The sequence below is a fragment of the Trichosurus vulpecula genome, chromosome 8, assembly GCF_011100635.1.
Source record: "Trichosurus vulpecula isolate mTriVul1 chromosome 8, mTriVul1.pri, whole genome shotgun sequence".
Taxonomy (NCBI): Eukaryota; Metazoa; Chordata; class Mammalia; order Diprotodontia; family Phalangeridae; genus Trichosurus; species Trichosurus vulpecula.
Window position 1 is genome coordinate 153,064,557 of NC_050580.1, and position 23,217 is coordinate 153,087,773.

A 23,217-nucleotide genomic window follows, 5' to 3' on the forward strand; every position below is an offset into this window, starting at 1 on the left:
CTCAAGAATCTTCATTGGCTCAGTCGCCTTGAGGATTAAATGCATTCTTCTGTGCTTATCTTTTAAAGCTCTTCCCAGCCTAGCCTCACCTTCTCTTTCTAGACTTCTCTCATGTTGTTTTCTTTTCCACACTCCAGTCCAGCCAGAGCAGCCTGCCTCTAGATTCTGTCCCCAGGTCTACTCGCCTTCCTGAAACTGTGACTCAGGCTTGGGACACACTCCCTCCACCTTGCCTCTTGGAATCCTTCCCTTTAGTACTCTGTCTTCTCAAATTATCACTTATATACACGTCAGTTTACGTCTTGTGTCTTTTTATCCCCAGTTTCTAACATGGAGCCTTGCATATAATCGATGTTCAATAAATGCTTATTGAATGGAATTGAATTAACTGGGGACCAGTTAGCTTCCTAGCTCCACATCAGTGCTCTCTTCCCTACTCATTCTTCTCTTCCTTTTTTCCTCACTTTCTGCTTCTTTGGGCTGTAGGCCACATTGACATCTTCCTCTTCTCACGTACTTCAGCCATTGAATATTGATCTTCCTGTTCCTTCCCCACCCCCACTCCCACCTTGTTGGGTTAGCCTAGGAGCCTAACCAATATTTTAATAGGAAAAAATTTTTCAGTTACCAAATATCTGATTTACAAATGAACTTTCAGAGCATAGCTTGTTTGTGATTTGGAAACTGCCTGTCTCTAACACTGTTTGTTGGTTTACAATATTTTTATTTGTCAACTTGTATTTAAGAATTAATTTAGAAGGATACTGGAAGAAATATTGGCAATATAAAAATATCAATAAAAATTCATTTTTGAGAAGAATTAATGTAGGTTTGAGGAAGGGCAGAGAAAAGTAAAGGAGAAGTTTGGTAAAAGTTAACAGATATATATATTTGTTATTAATGTAATTTAAAATGCTGATGTACTTTACTTTGTGTAATCAGATGTCTTCCTTAAATTTATGTGCAACCAGGATTTTCACAAGTAATTTTGTCTGAGCTTTAAATAAACACGTAGTTTGTGGGGCTTAAAAGAACTTTGAGATGAATCCTTTCTGCGAATAAAAGAACCCTTTTATAATATAAATAATGGCCCCACTTTGCCTTTTTAGTTGGTTAAGCTTGTCTTAGATTTTCTTTAAAACCGGACATACCCATTAAGGGTTGGCATTATCGTAGGTAGTTGTAGCACTTGCCTTGGTTTCAGAATTATTCAAAGAAAAGTTCTCTTCACTTTTCTAGTTTGGGTTCCCTTGTGTTTGAAAAAAAAAAAAAAGCCCTGTGGTACAATAACCTTTCACTTATTTGGCAATCACCTCACCTCTCTAAATAGCCATAATACAACTAGAAACCCAAATGAAAACAAAAACTGAAAAAGGATTCTGAATAGCCAAACTAAAGGTCCTAAAACCTACACACTTTACTCACAGAAGAGCTACTCAGGTCCTTACTCAAAGCTTAGTTAGACATTATTCTATCAAACTTAGTTATTTGATTTCCTAGCCTACAGTAGATAAAAAAATTCACTTGGGGTGGAGAAGGGCAGTTAGATTACTAGAGACTGGCACAGACAGCAGGAATGGAGATAGAAAAGCCACAAACAGAAGACCCAAGAACTGAAAAGACTTAATATTGTGGGGCCATTTAGTGAAGATGCACGCAGCCTTCAGACTTCAGTAGCCCTGAGGGTGTAACTATACTGTATGAATGTACTACTAATTATGATTCTGAGCCTTCAGTAAGGTACTAAGTTCTGCTCATTATGATTAAGAGTCATGTGAAGTATGTAATGTTCTTTTAAAATGTTTCAGTTAAAATGGTTAAAATAAGAAGTTTATAAAGCCAGAGTCAGGAAGATGTATCTTCCTGAGTTAAATCTAGCCTCAGATATTTACCAGCTATGTGACCTTGGACAAGTCACTTAATTCTGTTTGCCTCAATTTTCCTTATCTGTAAAATGAGCTGGAGAAGGAAATGGCAAACCACTCCAGTATCTTTGCCAAGAAAACTCCAAAAATGGGGTCATGAAGAGTCAAATACAACTGAAATGACTGAACAACCAAATATGTGCCAGTCACTGTGCTAAGTGCTGGGAATACAAAGAAAGGCCAACACAAAGTACATACGGAGGTAAAGTTTCTGTTGTCTAGACTGTTGCCTATGTGTAAGAACTTCTTTCCCAATGCTGTTGGACAAATATGGTATAGAGGTATCATGTGACCACCGAGAAATGAGAAGAACATCTACACTAGCATTGGAGTCACATCCATTCTTCTTTGGTTAGAGATTTGTGCTTTGGACCTCAGGAAAGTAAAGAGGCAGGTGAATTCAAAGGAAACCTAATAAGGACCTTCTTTTCTTCTCATTGGAGTTCCCTGCTCCACCTTCCCCTGTCTGGGCCACTCAGAGCATCGTAAAGAAGTGGAGTTTTCGTTCTTGGTTTCTTCTCTCTCAGAACAGAAAGGCAAACAGTTTACAAGTAATTCCTGTAGACCAAGAGCTCCCAACCATGCTAAGCATAAATTATCTACTCCTACTTTTCATATAGTATTTAAGGACTTTATAACTTATAGAAGTTGCAGTAGAAACTTGTAAGTATTAAATAGCCAAGATTTAAAATTCTGAAGGTTCTTGTAACTCAACCACTATGTCATAGTATTTTGTCTTGTCTTAATTTGGTCCAGACCTATGGTCTTATCAGTATTGGGGGCTTCCTCAGCCTAGAAACTTCCTCTACGATGCTGTTCTGTAACTTCTATTTGATTTATGATGGTTCTAGACAGTTGCCTGGAGCACTGAGATTAGTAACTTATCCATTATCACATGGCCAGGATGTCACAGAGTCCAAACTTGAAGTCAGGGCATCCCAACACCAAGGTGGGCTCTCTAACTACTTGGCCTTATGGTTGCTCACTTCTGCACCTCATAGTGTTAGGAATATATAATTGGAGAGACCAAAAACTGAATATCCATTTTTTACATGATACACGCTTTAAAAATCTAATGCTGCCTTTGAAAAATCCAGTCTATTTAAAATCATGTAGTTTAGCTGATTTGAAGATTTAAAATAGGTTACCATGAAGGCCATGATTTCTTTAGTAATTGCTTTTTCTTTTGGTAGTAATTATTTCTTTAGAAATATCATTAACATTCTACCAAAACACAGCAGTAATCCAAAAGTTAATGTTCTGTTCATTTATAATTATATTTAATTCATATTTATGAGTTGATAGAAGGGGGAGTAGAAAAATTCAGCAAAAATTAAAATGTTACCAAAGAAATGAGCCAAAAGAAGTGATTTTTTCCTGATATTTTAAAGAGTAGAACTGATTTTTAAAAAAATACATGGTAGTCTGAAGTCAGATTTTCAAAAAATTTTCTGAAATATGCTATATTTCTGTTATTTCCCAATGGTACTGGATAAATTAAAAGAAAGTGATTTTGATCCACTAGATTAACTAGAACTTCACCAGCAAAAATTCTAAATGCCTACGTGGTCATTTAAGAAATAGTGCTCTTTGAATTGTCCATGAAGTCTGATGTATTATTAATGAGTTAATTTCTTGGTGGTGGAGGTTTGTGAATAGCATTCTATGAATGGGCAGTTGCCTGGTGGGGCCAGTTTTGGCTTCTGTCATTTAACATGTGTTGCCCTGTTGTGAAGTCTTATCCAGCTGTAGGGTAATACTCATTTAATCCACCATGATGGGACTTACACACCCTGAAATGAAGTTGGATGCCAAGGTCAGTTACCAGCAGCTCAGACTGAGGCACTGATGTTGTTTATCTCTGAGTTTGCTGTTAATTTTCCCTAAACTAGGAGAAATGCTGTATGTAATGCAAATGTTTTCAAAAGGGACTTCAAGCTTGTTGGCTAGGGTGCTGCCTCTATTGCAGAATGGAGGCAGCATTCCAGGGAGTATGTGAGTTCCTTCCTTCCTCTTGAAAATGGGAGCTGCTGGGCCCAGGAGATCCCTGATGTTTGGAGGTCCAGAATAGCAGATGGCATTATGATTTTCCAAATCCTGATGAACATTCTAACTGAACTTGTTCATTTTGCAGTATGTAGTATTCTCGTTCTCTCTCTCTCTCTCTCGCCCTCTCCCTCTCCCTCTCTCCCTCTCCCCCTCTCCCTCTCCCTCTCTCTACCTCCCTCCCTCCCTCCCTTCACCCCTCTCCCCTCCCTTCCTCTCCCTCTTTTCCTTTCTCTTGCCTTCCTATTTATTTCCCTCTTTCCTTCTCTGCCTTTCCCTCTCCTTCCCCTTCCATGTTTCTCTTTTTCTTTCTTTGTTCCTCACATGTTAACTATCATTCTAACCAATGTTGTATACCCTTCAACCAGGTTTTAAAACCCCTCCACAGATCATATTTTGTTTGCACCCCAACAGAGCTCATATTCATATGGAATGTATTGTCTTTGAACTGGGACATACAGCCTTTAAATTTATCTAAAAAGATAAAAACTAATGTCAGAAGTTTTCATACATTTTACAGCCTTTTAGAATTATATTTTTCCATGTACATGCAACTCAGGTACCAAATGACAATAATTATTTTAATCAGCAGTTGAGTATTCAAGAAGATACAAGGTGTGTGAGGACATGGACTCAGGGCTTCCCGTGAGATCTCAGAGCTCTAACCTGACAGAGTTCTGGCTTGTTGGTTTTTCAGGACACAGACATACCAGATTGGTTTCCCTTTGGTGGAATTTCTCCAACTTCATAGGTGTAGATGTGGTTTATATGTCTAAATTTGGACAAATTTTGCATTCCCTGTAAAAAAAAATTACCTTTTCACTTGGGGATCTGGAAAAGATTATTTTCCTTCGTCTTTCTTCCTTTTGGATTTGACTGGTTCTGTTTTTTGGATAGTGTTGTGGCCAGTTTTCATTCACATTCCTGCACACAGACACTCATAAAATGCCAGTATGTACATTTACATCATAATTTAGATCCTGGGTAGACCATGTTTAGTCGTGCTTTTACCGAGACTGAAATTGACCTTACCAGTGTATGAAATTCAGACACTATATAGGAACAAGGTAAAACCACAGGTAGGAATTGCTGAATAATTACCTTTAGACCAACCTGAGCAGGAGGTTTCCCATGAGGGTGAGCTCATTTAATGGTTCCTAAAACTCAATCTTGTGGATGTCAGTGGTCATGCTTGATTATTTGCTGCAGTGTTTTATGAAAAAGCAATAAAAATGCATTGGGAGTATATGGAGAAAGAGGAACAATAACTGGTTTTATTTTTTCAAATGAAGTCCCTTTGGTGTAAGCCAGGTATGCTTCATGCTGCTATGCCTTAGCTATTTAAAAGGAATGTGTATGTGTTTGTAGTGTTTGTGCGGATACTTCCACTTTGCTGTGCACTGGTAGCTTGTGAATGACAAGAGACTAAAAATAAGAAAAGGAAAAAAAATTTACTTGTTTGCTTCAGAAAGGAAGCAATTAAAAGTTACAGTTGAAAGGTGAATCTGTTTTCCAGTTACTGTATGCTGACTTTTTAGTGGAATTTTACAAAATCCATAACCTTTAGGCTCCTCTTTGGAAAATCTTTAAAGACCAATGGTAGTCTTGAAAAATTATGCAGAATACATAGGGTTGATTTGATGTTGTTTTTTAAAATCATCTCCAACCCCACTTCAGAGGCATTTCCTAAGCATTTTTAACTTAGGAAAATGATGAAAATCACTGAGATCTTGAAATCTAAATTACCTAGAGACGGATTCATTTGAACCTGGAGGTGTGTGTGTGTGTGTGTGTGTGTGTAAGATATGTATATATACACATATAATGTATACATATAATAGATATGTACATACATATACCATGTATATGATATATACATATATAACATATATACGCATATGTGTGTGTGTTTTAATACGTCATCTGGCAGTGATGCTCACTTGGCTAATAGCTGGTTCTCCCGTGATTTAAGGTTTTATGGGTAAGGTGGGTGTTTCAGTGGCTAAAATTCAGGCCTTTGGCCCCTAGTTCCAGCCCCACCTGAGACAAGTTAAATGAGCTGCTACTGTCCGCCTAGACCCAGTGGACAGAACTTCACACCAAAATGCCCACACATGTAATTTGTCACATCTGGCAACTTGGAGCATGGGGTGACCCAGTGTGGAAATTGAATCATCTTTCACTTTCCCTGCTCAGGGCTTGATGTGGACTAGGATGAGTAAAGGATGGTTCTCTGATCTCCAACAGGGGTGGGTCAAAAGCCTCCTTTCTTGATGATGTCACTTGGTATACCTTCTTAAACTCAAAGCTCATACCCTCCCCTGCTGATGAAGCTCTGTGAATTAGACCAGTTCATTATGTATCCTGTAGTCCAAAATGCATATTAAATTGTTTAATTTAGCTTTTAAACTGAATCATGACTTCAAAGTGTGGCTGAATTTTTTAGTGTACTCATCTTTGCCTACTTATACTTATGCCTACTGATTTGTGGCAATAAATATATTGTATGTTATTAATTACTCATATTCTAAACCCTTCATACTGATACATCATCTCATCCAGCTCCCTCCTTCCTCGGTCCCCCTGCCTTTAGGGTATACCTTTGCCCAAATAATGATTTTGACCAGTGTAAACTTTGATACGGCATAAAATGTAGTTCTTAGAACCAGGAGCTCTGACTGCAAAGGTTCTCTTAATGTACTGATCATTAAAAAATCATCCTGGGGTCTGTAATTCATATTGGCTGTGTCTGAGAACTGAAGAATAACTTCTGGGACTAGATATAGCCCATGGTTAGGACTTTAAAAAACAATGACTTAGTGCAGGGCCTCTTTCCCAGTCAAGGTCATATATGCATTATTTCATCATCAAAATAATAACCCATCTGGATGACCCATTGTGAAAATAACACTTTAGTGCAAAGAATAGTGGGGGGAAATTTCCAGATGGAAGATTTAAAAATCATTCTAAGTACAAACAAGGTAGAATGCTTTCCTATTTTCCTAGAATCACAAATTCCTCTTATTTATTTGATATTCTTAGGTGGATGTCATACTGAAAGAATGATGCCACTTAAACGGTAGTCATTAATGGATCAGCATCAACTTGGAAGAAGGTCTCTAGTGGAGAACCTTAGGGATCTACTCCTGGTCCTGTGCACATCCACTTTTTTTTTTAATCAGTGATTTTCATAAACATAGAGATGGCATGCTTCTCCAATCTGCAAAAGACATATAGCTTTTAGAGATAGCTAATACCTTACATGACAGAGTTCAGATCCAAAAAAGAAACTTGACAGGCTAGGAAGATAAGTTAAATATAATGAAATAAAATTTAATAGTGATAAATTTGTAAAGTTCTGCACTTGGGTTCAAAAACCCAACCATGCAGCTATATGATGGGGAAGGCACAGCTAAGTAAAAAATGATTTGATGGTGTTAATGGACTGGTGAGCTCAATGTGAGTCCACAGTTTGACAGAGCATGCAGAATGAGGGAGGTGATGGTCATCCTCCTGTCCCCTGCTTGGGTCAGACTACCTTTAGAATAGTCAGTCCTAGGGGTCACTTTGTAGGAGGGACAATGATACAAAGAGAATGATTAAGGGAAAAGCAACCATGCCATCCAAGCAGCTGGGGATATTTAACCCAGAGGTGAGAAGGCCAGACTGAGGGGAGTGGGGAGAGACATGAGAGCTGCCTTCAGCTACCGGAAGGACTGTCAGGTTGAAGAGAGATTGGATTTGTTCTACTTGGTCCCAGAGAGTAGAGCCAGGAGTGAGCAGTGGAAGTTGCAAAGCAAGTGGCAAGATACCAGGGCCAACCCTGGACTTGGAGTCAGATGACCTAGATTGGAATCCTAGCTCAAACTCTTACTACTTTTGTGACCTTAGGCAAGTAACTTAACCATCCTAAAGGAAGAGGGTTGGATGAGGTCTCTGAGATGCCTTCTGGCTATAGATCTGTGATTCTGCCATAAGAGGCGGATTTGAGCTCAAGGTCTGGTCCCTTTACCTTGAGGATAAAATGGGATTAACGTTCTTTTATGCTGCAAGCCACCCATGCTGTAAATGGAGAGAGAATCACTATTCTAGAATGATAAAAAGTCCCTCTTGCCACAGAATCCCTTCATCTCTTCCTTAGTATTTCAGATAAAAGAATGTACCTTTCAGTATTATGGCCCCTAAAAACAGCACAAGTAACAGAAACCAAACAGCTTAGCTCAGTGCCTGGCACATAGTAGGCACTTAATAAATGCTTGTTGAGTTGACAGCTAGAACTAAAATCCCTTAACCTTTTCTGGTTTCTCATGTCTTCCATGATCTTCACCCAAGCGTCAGAGAATCGTCCTTTATGTTTTATACAACACATTATCGTTTTCAGTCTGCTTTCGCATACATTAGTTCTGTTTGGAGGTGGATCAAAAAAAATTTATTAGGAAACTGAGGCTCAGAGAGGTTAAATGAATTTCTCAAAATTACACAGCAAGTTAGTGATGAAACCAGAGCTAACAGTCTACCTTCTGTCTCCTAAGCCTGCCCAAAGTTGCACTCTGCTTTGTTTTATTACAGTTACAGGGTGGGGAGAGGGAGGGGAAATACATATATACATACATGTATGTGTACATATCTCCGAAGCAGAGAAATAGTTTGGCTTAAGTAAATGATAGGGTCTTTTTTACAATAAGCTGCCTTGTAAATAAGTTATTTAAAGAATCCCTCTCTCCTTTACCTCTTCCTCACTTGGTTCTTCCAGCTTACCTGCCTGATCTCAGAGTCTGTAAGTTGTGTGTCAGCCAGCTTACCCTGTAAATTAAATAGCAGCAGCTGTGTTTGGAGTTATGCCTCCTCCTAGCCAGCCCCCACCCCACATAGTGCACACACACTGCCCCCCTCCCCCTTAGATTTTCTGCTACCATGCCTTTTTCTTTATGCCTGAACACCTTGCTGACAAGTGCTAATAACAGAATGCCCAGAGAGAGTCCAGTTGGAGTTACCACACATTAAACATTCTGAACTTGTCCTTTGCTCATAGATTGTGCATAATTAATAATTAAACGGTTTCAGTTGTAATGGGTTGACCTTCCTGAACTGTTCATTATTCACAAGGCAAAGGCATCACTCAAACTTTTTTTTCCCTCTTGCCCTTCTCTGTACTCTGGCGGCACAAGCATGTTCTAGTTGTGTGGTGAATCAGGCTGACCAAGGAGTTGTGGAAGCTTCTGAGACTCAAATGCTGTCCTCCTTGATGTCCAGAATTGCTTACTGAAATATTTTATGGCAGCTGTTTTTATATAGCAATAACCTACTTAATAACAAGATATAGCTGCATGTTGCCTTTGTAGAAATCTAAAGTTGACTGGGGACCAGCATCTTAGGTTAAAGCTTTTGGTTAAGGTTGTGTCCATTTTTTTCATTCCGTACCTCTATTTAGAAGTTCAAGAAGAGAAAAACATTTTTAAAAACTCTCTAGGGTAAAGTATGCCATTCAGGTCTTAAGGAGAATGACTTTTATTAACAATTTAAGGTCTGTTCTAGCCATTGTGAGTTACTAAGATATAGCTACTTCCCCAATCTATGTTTGTATTTTTTTTAATGTATTTCTTCAAGGACCCCATTAAAAAGGAAGAAAAGAAAAATTTGACAAGCCAACAAAGCCAGTGAATACTTCTCGTATCTTTGCACTTCAGTAGCATAATTTTATTGTGCCAACTATTTTTATAGTCTTATGTAGTCTTTTTATAGGCTTGGAGTAACTGGAGGCTTCCCCACGCCCCGCCCCCCCCTTCTTTCCCTTGCCCTTAGCTAATTTTAACCTATACTGCATATTTCCTCTGCCCCGCTGGAATTCAAATTCATGAAATATTCTGTAGTTTGTTGTCAGTCTTTCTCATCTTGGCCTAAAAATATTTGTAGTCTGACTCAAGAAAAGGGATGTGGCTACTTTAAAATCCTTCAGCCTGAGATCTGTCAGGCTTGTTGATTTACTTTCCCGTCATATCGCCCAACCAATTTTTCACCTAAGGTAAACAGCCCACTTTCTTCTGAGATAGAGGCTTTCTGACTGTTCCCTTATTCCCTGCCTTTGTGCGTCTAAGTCTGATCCCTGATGAGTCATTGAATCTTCAGAAATTGCCTAAAAGGTATGTATGTTGGAAGCATAGATTTCAAAAAGAAAAAGAATGCTTGTGGTTGTGTGAGATTATAATCCAGCCCCCATGACTTTAGTGAGTGATTTGATTGGTGAGATTCATTCAAGGCCCAGCTGGGATGAGAATCTACTCACTGTGGTTCTGGGAAGTCGACTTGGTTTGGAATTTTCAAAAGCAAAATAAATTATTCATGTGCACCACCCAGTGTTCCTGAGTTTTATATTATGTGCAACTTAACGGGCTACAATATCAGGTCTTAAATAAAATTAACTACCCATGCAAAGATGTCAGATTTGCTTGTTTTGCTTCTCATCCGTGTTAAAATGACATCTTCATCAAGTTGGCTACTCTATAATTCATTAATTTAGTCTTGGTATCATACTTTGAAATGAGGCCCAAATTAGCATTACATTTTATGCTGGGATCTTTATGGAATGCCGCACCAGAATTTTAACAGTCTATGTAAATATTCAAAGACTTTTAAAGAGGTGTTCTATTTGCCTAAACATATCATTTGGGTTTTACTCCTCTCTTTCTGCCTCCACTCCACCCAAAACCAACAACATCCAGAAATCAGCAAAGGAATAACTTGAGAATCTTTCTGACAAAGCAGTCTATAAATCCTTACACCCTGACTTTGAACTGTCTTTTTATTAATGGTTTTTTGAAGCAGTGAAATGTCATCTCTTGAACTAGGCCTTGTATATCCTCTCCCAGACTTGGTGATAAATACAGCCTTCCTAAAAGAGGCCTGGGCAGGAATTTGATGCCACGCTTCATTTTTGTGACTCAAGTCGATGTGGCTTCAGCGACCATTTCACAGTCCCTTTTTGAAGGCTTGTCTTGCTGTTGGGTGCCCTGTTTATTATCATTGTTGTTGTGCAGCATTCCAGCAGTCCACAGTCTTTCCTGGGTTTCTAGATTCAAAACTTGCTCAGATTTTATCTAGCTCCCATTTCCCTTTGTTTTACCCTTCCTCATGAATGTCTTCCAAAGCTGACTTCATGTTTAAGTTTAGAAATGATAACCTGGCCCTCCCTGAGTGAAATGGATGAATTCAAAGAGAATAGACTTGCACAGGATGAAAAACACTTTACATATACATTTTTTTCCCCATTTTTAAGAAAACCTCTTTGAAAATCCCAAAGTGTTTTGGGTTGCTTTGACTCCTCACTTACTTTTGATCTAATTGTATTTTCCAACAGTTTCCAATTGTTTGAATTGGAAACAAAGCCTTAATAAGAGTTCTAGTTAATTTTCTGTCTTGTAATTACCGATCTCATTTTTCTGATAATTGGCCACAGCAATTATATGTATATTTACTAATCACATAGGAGGCTCTGCAATTGTATCTATCTGCCACCATTGATAATGACACACATATTGTAGAGGTGCTTTTATCATCTTCTTTTTTCCACTACATCAAAGCTATTTCCTCGCGTTCTCAATAATGAATCCATGCATGCATTTGACACAGTTGTGTGCGAGAGAAATTGTTTGGCTCCCACCAAATGCTACACGCTCTGAGTTTCTTGCCTGCAGCGCTGGAAGGTTGTATGTAATGATATATTGCTCATCCAAATGGCCAAAGCACTCCAAAGCACAGTGAGATTAAAATAAGTCATTCCTTTGTTAATTTAAATAGGTGCATGTATCATACTTTGCAGGGTACTTTGTGTAGGGATGTCAGGGAGGAAAAAAGCCGCCGAAAGGTATTTTTAATAGCAAATGAGAATAGATGAGAATGGAGTCATTTGCAGCTGCCTATTTTATGTGGCTCTCTTGTTCCAACTGTAGGTCTAATGAGATGACTGTTAAAGTACTCTGCAGTGTAATTTCATTACATCCTGAGCTGTTACACTATAAACACAGTGGAGTTCTCTGTCATTCTTGGAAAAACTCCTAAATTCTTAAAGCCCTCTTTTGCAAATGGTAATGGGGTTTGCTCCCTCGGTTGGGGTTTTTTGTTGTGGTGCTTTCTCATTGCTTGGGTTTGTTTTGTGCTTTGGGGTTTTGTTTTGTGGGGTGTTTTGTTTGGCTTTATGGTTTGAGTTTGTGTTTGTGTGTTTGTCTGTTGCTAGCTTTCTTTTGTGGCCGAGTGGTGGATTTCTCTTTGTGTCTTTAATTCACTTGCTCCCAAGAAAACGGGTTGGGAGGAAGTTGGACCAGGGTGGCTGCAAATGAACTGAATTTCCTTTGAAGGGAAAGACAGACCCTTGGTGTGGCTGTGGGAGAAAATCCAACCCAAATGATTGAGGATTTGACTAAGTGGATAAGTAGGTGAAAACATAAATAAATGTAAATAAAAAGAAAAGTGTAAATAAATAGCAAATCCAGTAAAAGAAACAAAGGTCAACACAAGAATAATTTCACAGCTCTTTGTTAATTACAAGACCATTTGCGTGTTACTTAAATAATCATTAATTTCTCATTTACACTTTCCCTACCTTCTTTCCTACCCTGTGGCTATCATTGTCCTTTTTTCACCTCCCTCCCCATCTTCCCTCATGTTTCTCACCATCGTATAAAGTGTGGTGCCTTAAATTTGGCATCTTTTTACAAACACGTTGAGTAGTGTGTAGACTCTCCTTTTAATTGGATGGTGACTTTTTGAGGGGGGGGGGAAGGGGGAGGTATTTGTCCTTGTGGTATCTTTTATATTGTTTAGGGTAAGGGAGGGAAGAAGAAATTGTCCTGACTTTTTGTGACTCGGTGTTTTGTTTTTTTGTTTTGTTTTGTTTTCTTCTCCATCCCAGGATTCGCCAGTCCTTCCGGTTGGAGAGTTCTCCGAACCATTTGTACACTTCATCACTCAGTGGTGAGCTCAGTTTGCAAACATGCCATGCCCTCCATGTAAATGATACATGCCATTAACTCTGCGGCTCCGTGAGACCTTATGGCTCTCCCTGCTTCCTTTCTGAGACAGGAGGGACTTTGGGGCCTTGGGCAGATGGGGTAGCAAAGCTGAAGAAATTGTTTAAATTATGTAAACGTTATTTACACAAAGGGTCCTAAACGTACTTCAGAGGGTTTTCCCTTGTTTTAATAAACTGCTGTGAGTCAGGCTATTTTCATGAACACGGAAGCTGTTGATGTGTGTGTGTGTGTGTGTGTTTTAAAACCACACAAACATAATTTTATGTTACCTATTGGATGAAAATGTGAAGCTGATCTTTATTATTAACATGCCCTCATGTTCCCCATAAACCTGTCGTTCACTTAAGGTAAGCAGCATAGTTTATGAATTCATTGGCTATTCAGTAAATTCTTTGGCTCTATTTTTAATACAGTGTTCTGTGAAGGCCACTTTAATGACTTGGTTATGAAAAGAGTATATGGCTTAGCTGTGGCTCTCTAACCTTTTGAGGATCAGAGAATTTTGAGAACTGGAAGGAACCTGAGAACCCTTCTAGCCCAACCCCCTCATCTTACAGATAAAGAAACTTGAGCCATTTTTTCTACAGGCCCCCTTTCCATTCTGTCTCTCCCCTCCCAACAGAACAAGACTCTCTCACCTCCTTAACCTTCCCATCTTCCTTCAGGATTAATTGACTATCACTGACTCCTCTGATGTATTTTTGAGCCAGATGTTCTCTTGGAGGCCCTTGCTGGACAGTCAGCTTCCCTCCAGCTGTTTCACAAACAAAGGGAGCCCCCAGAGGAAAAGAGCAGAAAGAATGGGTGGTGCAGGAGTCAAAATCTCACAGTAAAGAGAAAGCGCAAATTGGAAATTGGTCCAGACAAGAGGTCCACCCCACTCGCACATTCTGCTAACTCTTTTACTGGCTGCCCTCCCTCATCAGTTCCCACAAGGAACTGCCAGCCCATAGTTCTGTTTGCCAGGAGAATGTGAACAGGGGTGTCCTGCCAAAAGACATTTTGTGTGCAGTGTGGTGAACTAATGTGAAGAACAGTCCTTACACACGTGGGGGGTGAGGGGGCTGTGTGAAATAAAAAAGGAAAAAGAAATTGAAAATGATCCATTTGGTGATTATGCAGAATTGAAAACAAGAAATATTCCTTAATATAAATGTCAGGCTTTATCACCTTTTTGACTAAGTATAATATGTTACCTCTTAATCAAAATGCACCATACAGTTTATATTCCATAGGAAGACCTTTATAGATAAAAGGAAGGTATTTTTCCCATGCCTTTTGAAGTTTATAGACATTGCTTTTATTTATTTAAAACATCTATAAGATATTTTGTGTTTTTTTAAAGCTGTTTTTATTACAAAAACATTTTCATTTTCACACATGTCTAACTGAACCACCATATTGGTTCAAGTCATGCTATATCTAAGCTATTTTAAAGTTCATTAATAAAAAAGATATTCATGCCATTTAATATGCTATATAATGAATGCCTAAGATTTCTTTTTAAAGCCCATTACCACCTCATGATTTTCTCTATTTTAACATGAAAAAAACAAGCTATAAGTCACATGCTATCTAAGATACTGAATACAGGCTTTGGGGAATCACCAATTTTGGGGGAAGCATTGACTTTGCAGCACTGCTCTGAGGTTTAGCAAGCTGTGTGGTATGACTGACTGATGGGGACAGGTGGGGTGGGAAGGATTGGGGAGAGTTTGGGTTGCTTCTTCATCTCATCCAAAAAATTAATCAGCTGTTGTATAAAACTTTTATGGAGACAGAGGGAGGGATAACCTGTGCTGAAATTTCCACAGATGTCAAGCTGAAACATAAATGATAGTGGGTAATAGCCTTGTTTTCCCAAGAGATACAGCTCCTTTGGAATGTCAGATTAGGACTGTTACCAACCCTACTAGTGAGACAGCTTGAATTACTTGCTAATGGATGCATTATTTGAGAGGTGCATATGGTTATTTATAGGGAAGGCAAATTGTCCTCGATGTCATTAATGGTTCATAACTATGGTTCTTATTTACCATATGATCATTAAATCTCTCTGTAAAAAAAAAAAATATTGTCAGCAAATGCAGCGGATTATACACTAAGGGCTTTCTTGTTTGTTAGGGAATGCCTAAAATAAAGGAGCATTCAGAATCAATTTAGCCCAGTCAGGTGAAAAAAGCCTAAGAGTCTCTTGGTTGCCTTATCCTAGAAATACATCAGTGTGAAGAGATGATCATCCAGTCCCATGGCAGGCAGCTACCGATGGTCACCTCCCTACCTCGTATTAGTACTCCATCATGCAGCTAAGCACAGTCTACAGCTACTAATTGTACCTATTGCTTGGAAAGACAAGGAATATTTAGATGAGAAATGTGATCCCTTTAAGCTGCTTAAACAAACTTAGCTTTCCAACAGCAGTTTAATGAATTATCAACTTGCATTGGAGCCAAAATAAATGAAACAATGGGAACAATGTGTAATAACCCATTTGTAATTTCATAGAATCATCTAGATTTCTGACCCCTTTCACAGATTACTTGTCAACCTAAGTCATAATGAAGAAAGGAGACATCGTCTCTTTTGACTTGGTAATCCTGTCCCTTGTCTTACTATTGTCTTGTTCCCATTTTTAAAAGGAAGAGAATTGTTCCTCACATCTAAAACAGGGACGGATTCATAACTGAGTCAAGGATAGCATCTTGCTTCCTCCTTCGTGTTGGCAGAAGACCAGGATGAGATTTAATTCATTCCTTATCTCTATTTCAAGGATGACCCTGGAAAAATCACCTTTGTTCCTCTGACTCATTTAGTGTTCAGCAATTGCAACCCAGTCTGTCACAAGAAAAGTACAATGTTGAAGGGCTAGAATTAGTAAGAGGTCACAGGCTGATGTTATAGCTGATATATTTTATTTCTATCTTTGCTCCAATAAATTTTAAAAGCTTATTTAAATTCTGGGGAATGTGGCCCAAGCATAGAAAGCATAACACCTTTGCAAGTTACATAAATTATATGAAAACATTTTTTTTGTCTTCTCCAGCATGAAGAAGCAGCCAAAAGAAAGGCCAGCACCTGAGGATTTGATGGTAAGTGGATTTCCTCTGAGTCATGTTAATTTCAAGAACTCTCCTGTCGTGTCCATTCTCTCCTTTCTTTTGGGATGGACCAAAAAAAACAAAAAGACTCTTTTTACCCTTTTCTTCATACACAGCCTGAGTCAGGGCAGAATTATTTACCTCGTTGAGATGGGTATTTTTGAGACTCACACCTCAGTTATTTTCAGGTTTGTTTGTGTGCGTGTGTGTTTTTTTTAAGGCACCATTCTGAAACTTAATGCAGAGGTCTTTCTATCGGCCCAGCCCAAGGATTACAATTTAATGCAGGTCATTCTTTGTCATTATTTGCTATTGCAACCTTTCCAGATCTGAAGATTGAAAACAGAGGTGGTCAATGTATTAAGTTTTTAATGCATTCCTACAGGAGATGCTGAGCGTGGCATGGATTCCTGTTGGATCTGTGCAGGATGAAATTAGATTGGCTGCAAAAGATCAAGTTAATGGGAATCTTTGGTCTTTTCCTTAGAAAGAGGCAACTGCAAGGCTTCTAGTGCTGTGTTCTCAGCTCCAAGGCAGTCTCCTTTGATTGCAAATGACAGTTTTTAGTCAGGCAGTGAGAGGAACAGAGATGCTTCTCCACAATTCCCAAATGGTCATTTATTTAGTACAGATTGTTGATTTGACAATGCACAAGCTGTTTGAATAATGTCAGTATCTAACATTAGTAAGTAATAATTATAGCCTGTGTTTTTCTAATGTTTTGCACACCAGTCCTACCTTAGAACTGCTGTCATAGTAATTTTCCTTAACTTTTCCTGTATGTCTTTTAAAAAAGTATATCTTGAGGATATCAGCTGGTGGTTTTTCATTCTTTGTATTACATCCTCATAAGCACTTTTTTTTAATCAAATGCAATAACAGCACAATTAAATGTCCATAACTTCTTTCCCATGCAGATGTCACCATAGGAAAGTAAAAACTCCAGTTATTTCACTTTTGCAGCATGACTGCTCTCTAGGAAGGTACTTACCTCCTTAACATTATCCTGGGAGCAAAATTTCTGAATTCAGGGTAGTCTCAAGTTAAAGTTCACCCCAAAGCTTTCCAATTCATATCCATACGGATTTGGTGCCTAAAGTGAGACTGTCTTTTTTTTTTTTTTTTTTGTCTTTTGATGGTTGGAAAATTCTTGCAGTTAGTCACATCTGAGAAAACTTGGAACAGGTTCTAGAGATAGAGACCCATTTACCTTGCGCATTATTATGCTATGGCTGGATAGCTTAGCTATTAAAACAAAGGAATAGGGTTTCATAAAACAGATATCTGTTTGTAAATGCACGTTTCAATGCTGCAATGAGTCGGCCACTTATAAATAAAACATCTGCAGATCGCACATACACCCATAAATATATATGTATGTATATCTTCGTAAGGAACACCACTCCAGGGTGTCAAGTCATAAAGATGGGGCTAAAGGGTGAGCACTTTCAGTGCCTCAGAAGCATATGTACTTGGATATATGTGGCTACATACCTAGATATATCTCTTTACAACTATACACCCTGGTGTGTGCTACCCCACTTTTATTTTTTTATTAATAAATATCAATAAATCAATAAAATATAATGAAAAATTTAGTCACAGAGAGCATTGTCTTGTACTTAATATTTAACATTATTTCTAGTACTGCTTGCTGTTTTATTTTAAATGGATTTATGCCCAGAGGTATAACAAGAGTGAGCCACCCATTGCTCCATAAGAGATCAGACACAAGGCAGACAGCAGTGGGGACTGTGCTTGGAGTGGCATTCTTATGACTCCTGTTCCTGTCTCCTAGAGGGACTCCCAAGGGAACTGAGCCCTCTCTGCCTGTCCTTGACCGAAGGACTGGGCTCACTGGGCATTGAGGAGAAAATCAAGGTGTCTCTCGCTTGAAGGACAGAACCTCTCCTCTTGGAGAGCCCCACCTTAAGGAGGCCCAGTCTTTTTCATTCCTTCCAGCATATTAATGGCTTTAATTTTTCCTTTCCCCTCTCTGCCTGCAACCTATTTGATGGTACTCCCATCTGGAAGCCGAGGGCCTCCTCAGGAATGCATGAACTGCAGAGCCCATTTGTCACTGTGGGCAGGGGGGGATGGCTTCCTTTTGGAAAAGACAGTTTTATCTCCAAAGCTCGGTTACTCCAACCAGCTGGATACTAGCTTGGCCTGCACAGCTTGGGTTAGAGCAGCTTTAAGACTTGTAGAGTGGTTGAGGTTCCCCTTAGAGTCGTTTATTTTTCAGTTTGATCAAAAAAACCTTAGGTGATGGGGGTGGGACTAACAAAGGTTAAAGTTTCATTATCAGAAGCCATGAAATAGGCCTGGTCCCAACCCTGAGCCAGGCTAAAGTTAGTGATCGATCATCAATGTAATAAAATGGAATGCGGGTAGTGTGGCTATTAGGATAGCTTTCCATGGGGTTGCAGTTTCCTCACAGTCATCATCACCACCATAACCCCTTTGAGATCTTGAAACCAGTTGAGAATGCAGGGGTTTGGAGGAAGAGATGAGAATGTCTAGTTACTGGGCTCCTCTCTTTGCTTGCCTATTCTTTGCAGAATAAGTACCAACCTTTTGTTGCAGAATTCTTTTGGAATTTGGTATCGTAGAGCCAAACCCTCAGATGTGGCCCTTAGGAAAGCAGCCCTCTCACTGACAGCTATTAAATTTGGAAAGAAATTCTACCATCTCAAAAAGAGCCCTAGTGCCTAGTCTCCTTGTTTCTTTGCTGGACCTACTATACATGTGCGCATATGCACTTTCCATTAGAGAAAGGTTCTGTTAGAGTCAAAGTGTCACATCTGTTCCATGGGGAAGATGTGGCCTCTGGGTAAGTCCTTAAAAGACTGACCATTATCAACTTGGTGTCTGCTTAAGGCCCAAGAAGAAAGAACTAGATATGGATATGTTGATATTTCCAGATTGGTAGGATCCCAAATTCTTTATATTCCTTTGGCCATCAGTCAGTGATTAATGAGCACATTTTAAGTTCCCACATATAAATCAAGTGATAGGATTTCTGCTCATGCTACCCTCTGCTACATGAGTTGGGGATGCTAACATTCAGTGAAAGGTCTCAGTTCCTGAGGAGGGGAGAAATAGGAGATTCAGCTAGTTGTAGGGCCCAGAGCCCTTGTTTTGGGTGAGCCAGGCAATGATATGGTGTTACATGTGACAAAAAATGTTTTTCATTGCCAGAGGAAATAGAGATATTATCATAGAAAAAAAAAAGAGAGAGAGAGAGAGAAAAGAAAGGAATTCAAAGATGATGGTGAAATCACATGTTCAGAATCAATTGTCTCATCAAAGTTAGTGAAGTTACAGGAAAAGACATAAATTCTAGGCCCATAGAACTGGGAAAATACAGAATACCTGGGTTGGAAAATATTGAAATGGACCATTTTTGCATCAGGTTTTCTATCAAAGTTTTATTTTTAATAATATTTTAAAATAATCCCTGTTGGTGTTGGGGAGTTAAAGCTATAGAGATTGCTTATGTTGCTTGGGAAGTAATACTCTTGAGAAATAAATCTTTCTAGGGCTATTTTCTTCTTTAATTTTATTTTTATTCTGAATACAACAGACACCAAATAAAATGGATATTTCCATATACATGGTAGAACTGAAAGAGAGGATTGTACCTGAAACTGCAAGTCTCTGTTCTATACACTTGTAAGCTTATAAATTCAACCTGTAGCTTTCAAAGCTATCCTGCTTGTTTGTACTTCCTTCCAGCCTTCTTTCTGTTCTCTGCATTTTTTGTAGAGATGCCTCAATGACTCTTCCTTTTTTTTTTCTATCTATTTCTATTCTATCTATTTCTATCTTCCTCATCCTTCCTTCCACCCTCCTCCCATTGAAAAAAAGAAAAGAACCAAGTCTTTGTCACAAATATTCATAGTCAAGCAAAGCAGATTCCCTAGGGATACTTTATAGCGGTGTGACTGGACTAGAAGATTGGTTTAGAATCATAGATTGGGTAGGAGCTATAGAAGTCCAGTCCCCTCAGATCTAAGTTCTAGTCCTGGCTCCAACACAGAACCAGATGTATTATGCTGGACAGGTCATTCTTCTGTTTTTCACCTTCTTCTTTTGTAAAATAAGGACATTGGCCCTGAGAACAGTCTTCCTAGAACTGTGGCCTAGAAAAATGGAGATGTTGTTTATGGATCCCAGAATGGGGCAGAGATTGAGAAGTGGAAGCTTCATTAGCACAAATGAATGAATTTACTCACTCTATTAAATTGAAAACTTGTGAAAAGCCCTCACAGCTGCCGATTCCAAATGCGGGCAGTGCTTGGAAATGAGTTCAGGGTGGTTCTTTATCTTTGAAGCCAATCAGATGTGAAAAGGTTTGGATTGGCCCCTAGAGCAAAGCAGTATTTGTTTGGTGGTCCCACTGCCTTGGAGTAAGGGAGGGAAGGGAATGCTTTCTGTTGATTGGGGCCCTCCCTGTAGGATTCTACTCAGTGAAAATGAGCTCTCCATCCAGATTTCAGCCAGACCCCTTTCATCTTCCCCACCACACCTTCCCTGTCTCATCTTGAATATTGACAGGGGCAGAACCAAGTGAGTACACAGTCTGGAAAGGATATGGAGGGGCAGATATGTGAACATTTAGAAATTTGACTCAGAGTACTATAGATCCGTCTATGCATTTAGACTGTTTTTCAGAAAAGCTTTCCATATCTAAGCTCTATTTAATGGAATCTATGCATAATAAGTAATCAGGTCAAAAAGAAGCAGCATATCCCCTGTTTGAGATCAATCGCTGGCTAATACTTTATCTAGGCCACTTTATTATCTCATGCTGATTCTATTCCCATTCTCCTCCTCCTTTGTAGCATGCACTTCAGCTGTGGTAAAAGTACGTAGCACATACATATTAAAAACATATACCCATTCTATCTGTATGTAAATGCGTGAGACACAGCTGGATATTGCAGAGGAGTTTGATTTACTAATAGTTATTATCTGTTCTAGCTGTTCAGAGGCAACAAGAATCTCAGAAAACAAGCTAGCGCAGAAATTGTCTTTATGCTGTTACGATACTGCTTTAGTAATTGTTTAAAAACACGTTGTTGTGTTGTGTGTGTATGCATGTGTGTTTTTCTTATAATGTAACCATGCCTGGTATTTTGTGCATTTCCCTAAACATTCCAGAGCACAGCACCATCATTTACCATTCCCTCAGGTTCTGTTTCCTATCTAGGCCTTAAAAAGTTGCACTGGACTACATCTTGCTATTTGAATTGAAGTCATTTTACCTACAAGGAAAAGAGATTATTGTGGGACCTGGCTGAATCATTTAAATTTTTTTTAAGTCGCTGTGGACCAGGGGAGGAGTGTACATATCTTCAAATCATAATAAAAGTTGTGCTTTTGGATTTTTTTTTTCCTCCATGATAGTCCCATTTCCCAGAACAGGTTTTATGTGTAAAGGATGACAATGTTTTGGGGCTAAGATGGCAACATGTTATAGCAAAATCTGTTCAGAAATTTAATTACTTTTGATGAGATGTTAACAAGTCTAACTTCTCTGAATGAAATTGTCGGTGGTAGTTTTTCTGCTTTTTTCAAAACTGATCCTAATACTACAGAGAGTAATTACATTTTCAGATAGTTTGGTTGGCTGTTGTCTCAGCACTTGAATCAAGATTTACATTAAATTGGGCATCTTCACAGTAATTTTAAAAGAGAGAGGGAAAAAGAGAAACCATCAAATTGGATTTTTTTTTGGAAACACTCAAATCCCGGCTTTGTAATTTTGGGATCTTCCAAAAAATTCCTCCATTGCCAAACCAAGAGTTTTTCTCATATTCTTCATCAATCCAAACTTCTTCTCATTAACTAAATGCAGTGTTCAGTTTCTGGTGATCTGAGATTTGTCTCTGCCCTGAACTCAGATGTGGAGAAACAACACATTTCCTCAGTCCAGCTGGGGCTAAGGAACTGTTGTGCCTGCATAAGTCCAAAAATGTAGGATACTACTGATGATGGTTAAGTGATTTTAAACTTGGCCACAGTTCATTGGGTTTATCTTGCCCAGGATATATGGCTTACATCTTAAATTGGATCTTTCTGGCCATTTTCAGAGACACCCGACCACCCATCCTTGCCCTTGTTATTTTCGTATTTGGTTATTCATCTGGTGGTATGATTCATCTTATTAGTTTGCAAGTCCAGATTTTGAGGGAGAGCATCTCTGAGATTGGAATTTCAGAAAAATTTCTGAATATTTTCTGCGAAGACAAGACTCATTCCAAGAGCAGTGGGGGTGGGTGTCCATAGACAACCACAGTGGTGGAATGTGAGGGGGTTTTTTTTATAATTTAATTTTAAAATTCTGAAGAATACCAAAGCTATTAGAAGCATCTATTTGTGTCTGCTTAGAAGTAGGATCCTACCAGCAAATAAGTTGATTTGAGCTTTTTAATTGCACATAATTACATCCGTGGAATTGTTGGCTGAATGCTTGAGATCGCACTAAATCAGACAGCTTTAATTTGAGTTTTTGATGACAAGTTAGCACTTCAGCAAGAACAGAGAGATTATAACCCCAGAAAACAAGCTTTGTTTTCCCATAGAAGCGACAGCTTAATCTTCTGACAAGACTATAACAGATAAATATATAAATATATATGTATGCACATGGCTAGAGAGCTACAGATAGATAAAATCTGTCATTCCTTGATCATGGTGATCTGACAGTTTTCATTTTTCAACAAGTTAAAGATAACTTTGTTTTCCTCTATCAAATCTCTTACCATTCTCTCAGTCTGGCTGTTTGATGCTGCTGCTGCTGCTACTACCACCACCACCCTGTCTTCTTTGTCAGACAGCTGGGGTCACCCTTTCTCCAAACTCTTTTTCTACCCCCATCAAACAAGAAATGAGATTTAGAATCACAGACTCCTAGAGGCAGAGGGGACCTTAAGGATCACGTAAGCCATTCCCATCATTTAAGAAATGAGACCAATGAGGTCCAGAGTGATTGAAGTGACTTGCCCAGGGTCACACTGAGAGTTAAAAGCAAAGCTAGGTCTAGAACCCTGATTCTGTGCTCCACTGTGCCAGGATGCCTCTTTTGTAATTGATTCCAGAAATTGCATAGCCATT

The 23,217-nt window shown here is 38.9% G+C and overlaps 1 protein-coding gene across 3 annotated transcripts in view; it reads left to right on the plus strand.

The window, feature by feature from the left end:
* The window catches only part of MAP2K5 (mitogen-activated protein kinase kinase 5), a 283,285-nt gene that overhangs the window by 227,016 nt on the left and 33,052 nt on the right, over window positions 1-23,217 (plus strand). For all 3 annotated transcript variants that reach the window (XM_036736975.1, XM_036736976.1, XM_036736977.1), the window contains 2 exons: window positions 12,877-12,938; window positions 16,041-16,086. In XM_036736975.1, coding sequence (XP_036592870.1) covers window positions 12,877-12,938; window positions 16,041-16,086 — 108 coding nt within the window. The remainder of the gene's footprint in view (window positions 1-12,876; window positions 12,939-16,040; window positions 16,087-23,217) is intronic.